Here is a 2,424-nt window from a genome sequence, read left to right on the forward strand (position 1 = left end):
ACGTCTCTCATTGAACCCGTGGACCCGGGGCTTTGCCTGTTTTCACCACATTCCCTATGGCCCAAGGCTCCAGGTGGACAGCACTCTACACCCGGCTTTTACGTGAACGTCGTGTATCCAAACTCACGCCTTCCTGCTCGCACAGCGAAGCCCTTTACCACCTGAGCCATCTTCCTCGGCCCCCAAAGCCATTCTCTTTTAAAAGTTAGAACAATAAAGGGCTAATAGAAGCAATCTTATGATTTTTTTATTTTTGGTAGTAAAACTAAGATATTTAAACTTCCTAAACCAATGTTAGTCAGGCTGTGTTTGAAAACCATCAAGGGAGCAGAATGGCAAGGTTTTATTGGAGTTGACGAGGCAGATGAAGTCTAACCAGGGTATAGTTTTGTAACTTGATCTTTCCTTTATTAGTTGTTCTGATATAGGGAAAGGTGTGTTAAAGAAAATATAACTTAGAAGAACTGGGGAAATAGACTTTAAAATGCACCCCTCATGATTTTACAGTGCACAGCTTCTTTCTTTTCATGCCTTTGATATTTCTGATTATGTAATGCAGGACATGAAAATTTGAACCTTACTTTTTTAAATTGAAGAATGAAACTCTGACTTAGGGGAATTTAGAATAACTGGGCTTTAAAAATAAAAAAGAAATTAAGACAGTTCTGCGGTTCTAAAGACAATTAATGCTGGAACAGTTAGAATTCTCTCATTAAGGCCAGCAGTCGGTCCCTTCATCTGGAGTGGGAAGATGGGGTTTTGGAAAGGAATGTATTGATGTTCAATTTGGTGGTGACGTCCCCAAAGCTAGAGGGAAACTTAGCTTCGTGGTTTGGTGTTCTGACGTTGGCTTCATTTTGCTTTCATATCAGAGATGATTGCTGACCACCAGATCGAGACAGGCCTACTGAAGCCTGACCTTAAGGATAAGGTCACGTACACGTTGCTTCGGAAACACCGACATCAAACCAAGAAATCCAACCTTCGGTCCCTGGCTGACATTGGGAAGACGGTCTCCAGTGCAAGTAGGATGTTTACCAACCCTGATAATGGTAATGCAAAGCCTACCCGCCAGCGGCTGCTTTCTCTTCGTGAGCCACCCACCTTTGCTCCATCTCTAAGAATCCTTTCTTCCTCTTCCTATGACTTTTCTCAAGGTCACGTGACACAGTCATTTCATGGTCCTTTTCATCCAACTGGGCAGGTGTGCAATCTTGCTGGAAAGGTTTCACTGGGGATGTAGGTTACAAAGCCATAGTGCTTGGCTTCTCCTCCATGGTTGACTGAAATGCTTACTAATAACTCTGTGGGGAAACAACTGAGTATTTCAGATGAATCCACAAGCTCGCAGTTAACATTCTCAGGGCATATGTCTTCAAGATGACGTTCAACAGCTAGGAGTATCTAATAAAATATGATAAATACTTTTTTTGTGTGGATTTTTTGAGACAGGGTTTCTCCGTAGCTTTTTTGGTTCCTTATACTTTGAAATATCATATAACAGCATTTTTTTTGCTCTAAGATGATTGTGTCTAATCTATTAGTGTTCATCCTATTACTGTATAACTCAATATTATTTTTACTACTTGAAAAGGCAGTTGATTTTTTGATAAATAATAATCATATTCAAATGGAAGTATAATTATTCAAGATAGAGTATTAGTTCATTATATAACAATAATTCTTCTTACATTTATTGCATTTACCACAGTTTCTTGCAAAATGCCTATTTTTGGCATCATTCTCATTATTGGTAATAAATTTCCAATGTTTGGGTGCAGTCTGGGGAGGTGGAAGCAAGTTTCCATGCAGTATGGGAAACGAAGATGTGGTGGCCAGAGTCGAGTAAGCATTGGGCTGGGAGAACCAGCTCTGGACTCTGCCACCATCAAGTCTTCTCAGCACTAAGAGTGGGAGAGCCTGCAACTCAGGAGAGTCACTTGATATTTCATGATACCATAGAATGTGTTCTCTGGCACAGGGCAGGTGTAAATGATTATAGCAAGTGAATTTGATCCTAGCCACTCTGTATTCAAAAAATGTGATTTTTCTCACTTAATATTAAAAGCCAATGGTTTGAAGACTGATTACTATAAAGAAAATTTTATATTTTTAAACTCAAACTGTCTATAAAATAATTAAGATATAAGTGCTTTCAGTAAAATACATGAGAGAGAGAGAGAGAGAGAGAGAGAGAGAGAGAGAGAGAGTAATTTAAATTACTTCTGCTATAATTTGTTGCTTCTTCTGTTCCTGCTGTTGACAAAGAAACCTTGGGTTTTCTATGCCCATTGATTTGTTTTTGAAGAAAACCTTAAGTGGCTGGCAGTGCCGTTGCTCCAGCAGGCTCTTTCAATTCATCTTACAAGCATTTCATTTTAACCAGCACATGTATTTGCAACTATGGCAGTTAAATTTCAGATC

At 39.3% G+C, this 2,424-nt stretch overlaps 1 protein-coding gene across 2 annotated transcripts in view; it reads left to right on the plus strand.

The window, feature by feature from the left end:
- Slc4a4 (solute carrier family 4 member 4) overlaps positions 1 to 2,424 on the plus strand; it is a 329,959-nt gene that overhangs the window by 145,240 nt on the left and 182,295 nt on the right. For both annotated transcript variants that reach the window (XM_013350885.2, XM_005359460.2), the window contains exon 6: positions 873 to 1,052. In XM_013350885.2, the coding sequence (XP_013206339.1) occupies positions 873 to 1,052 (180 nt within the window). The remainder of the gene's footprint in view (positions 1 to 872; positions 1,053 to 2,424) is intronic.

Source organism: Microtus ochrogaster, linkage group LG1 (genome assembly GCF_000317375.1).
Source record: "Microtus ochrogaster isolate Prairie Vole_2 linkage group LG1, MicOch1.0, whole genome shotgun sequence".
In the NCBI taxonomy this organism is placed as follows: Eukaryota; Metazoa; Chordata; class Mammalia; order Rodentia; family Cricetidae; genus Microtus; species Microtus ochrogaster.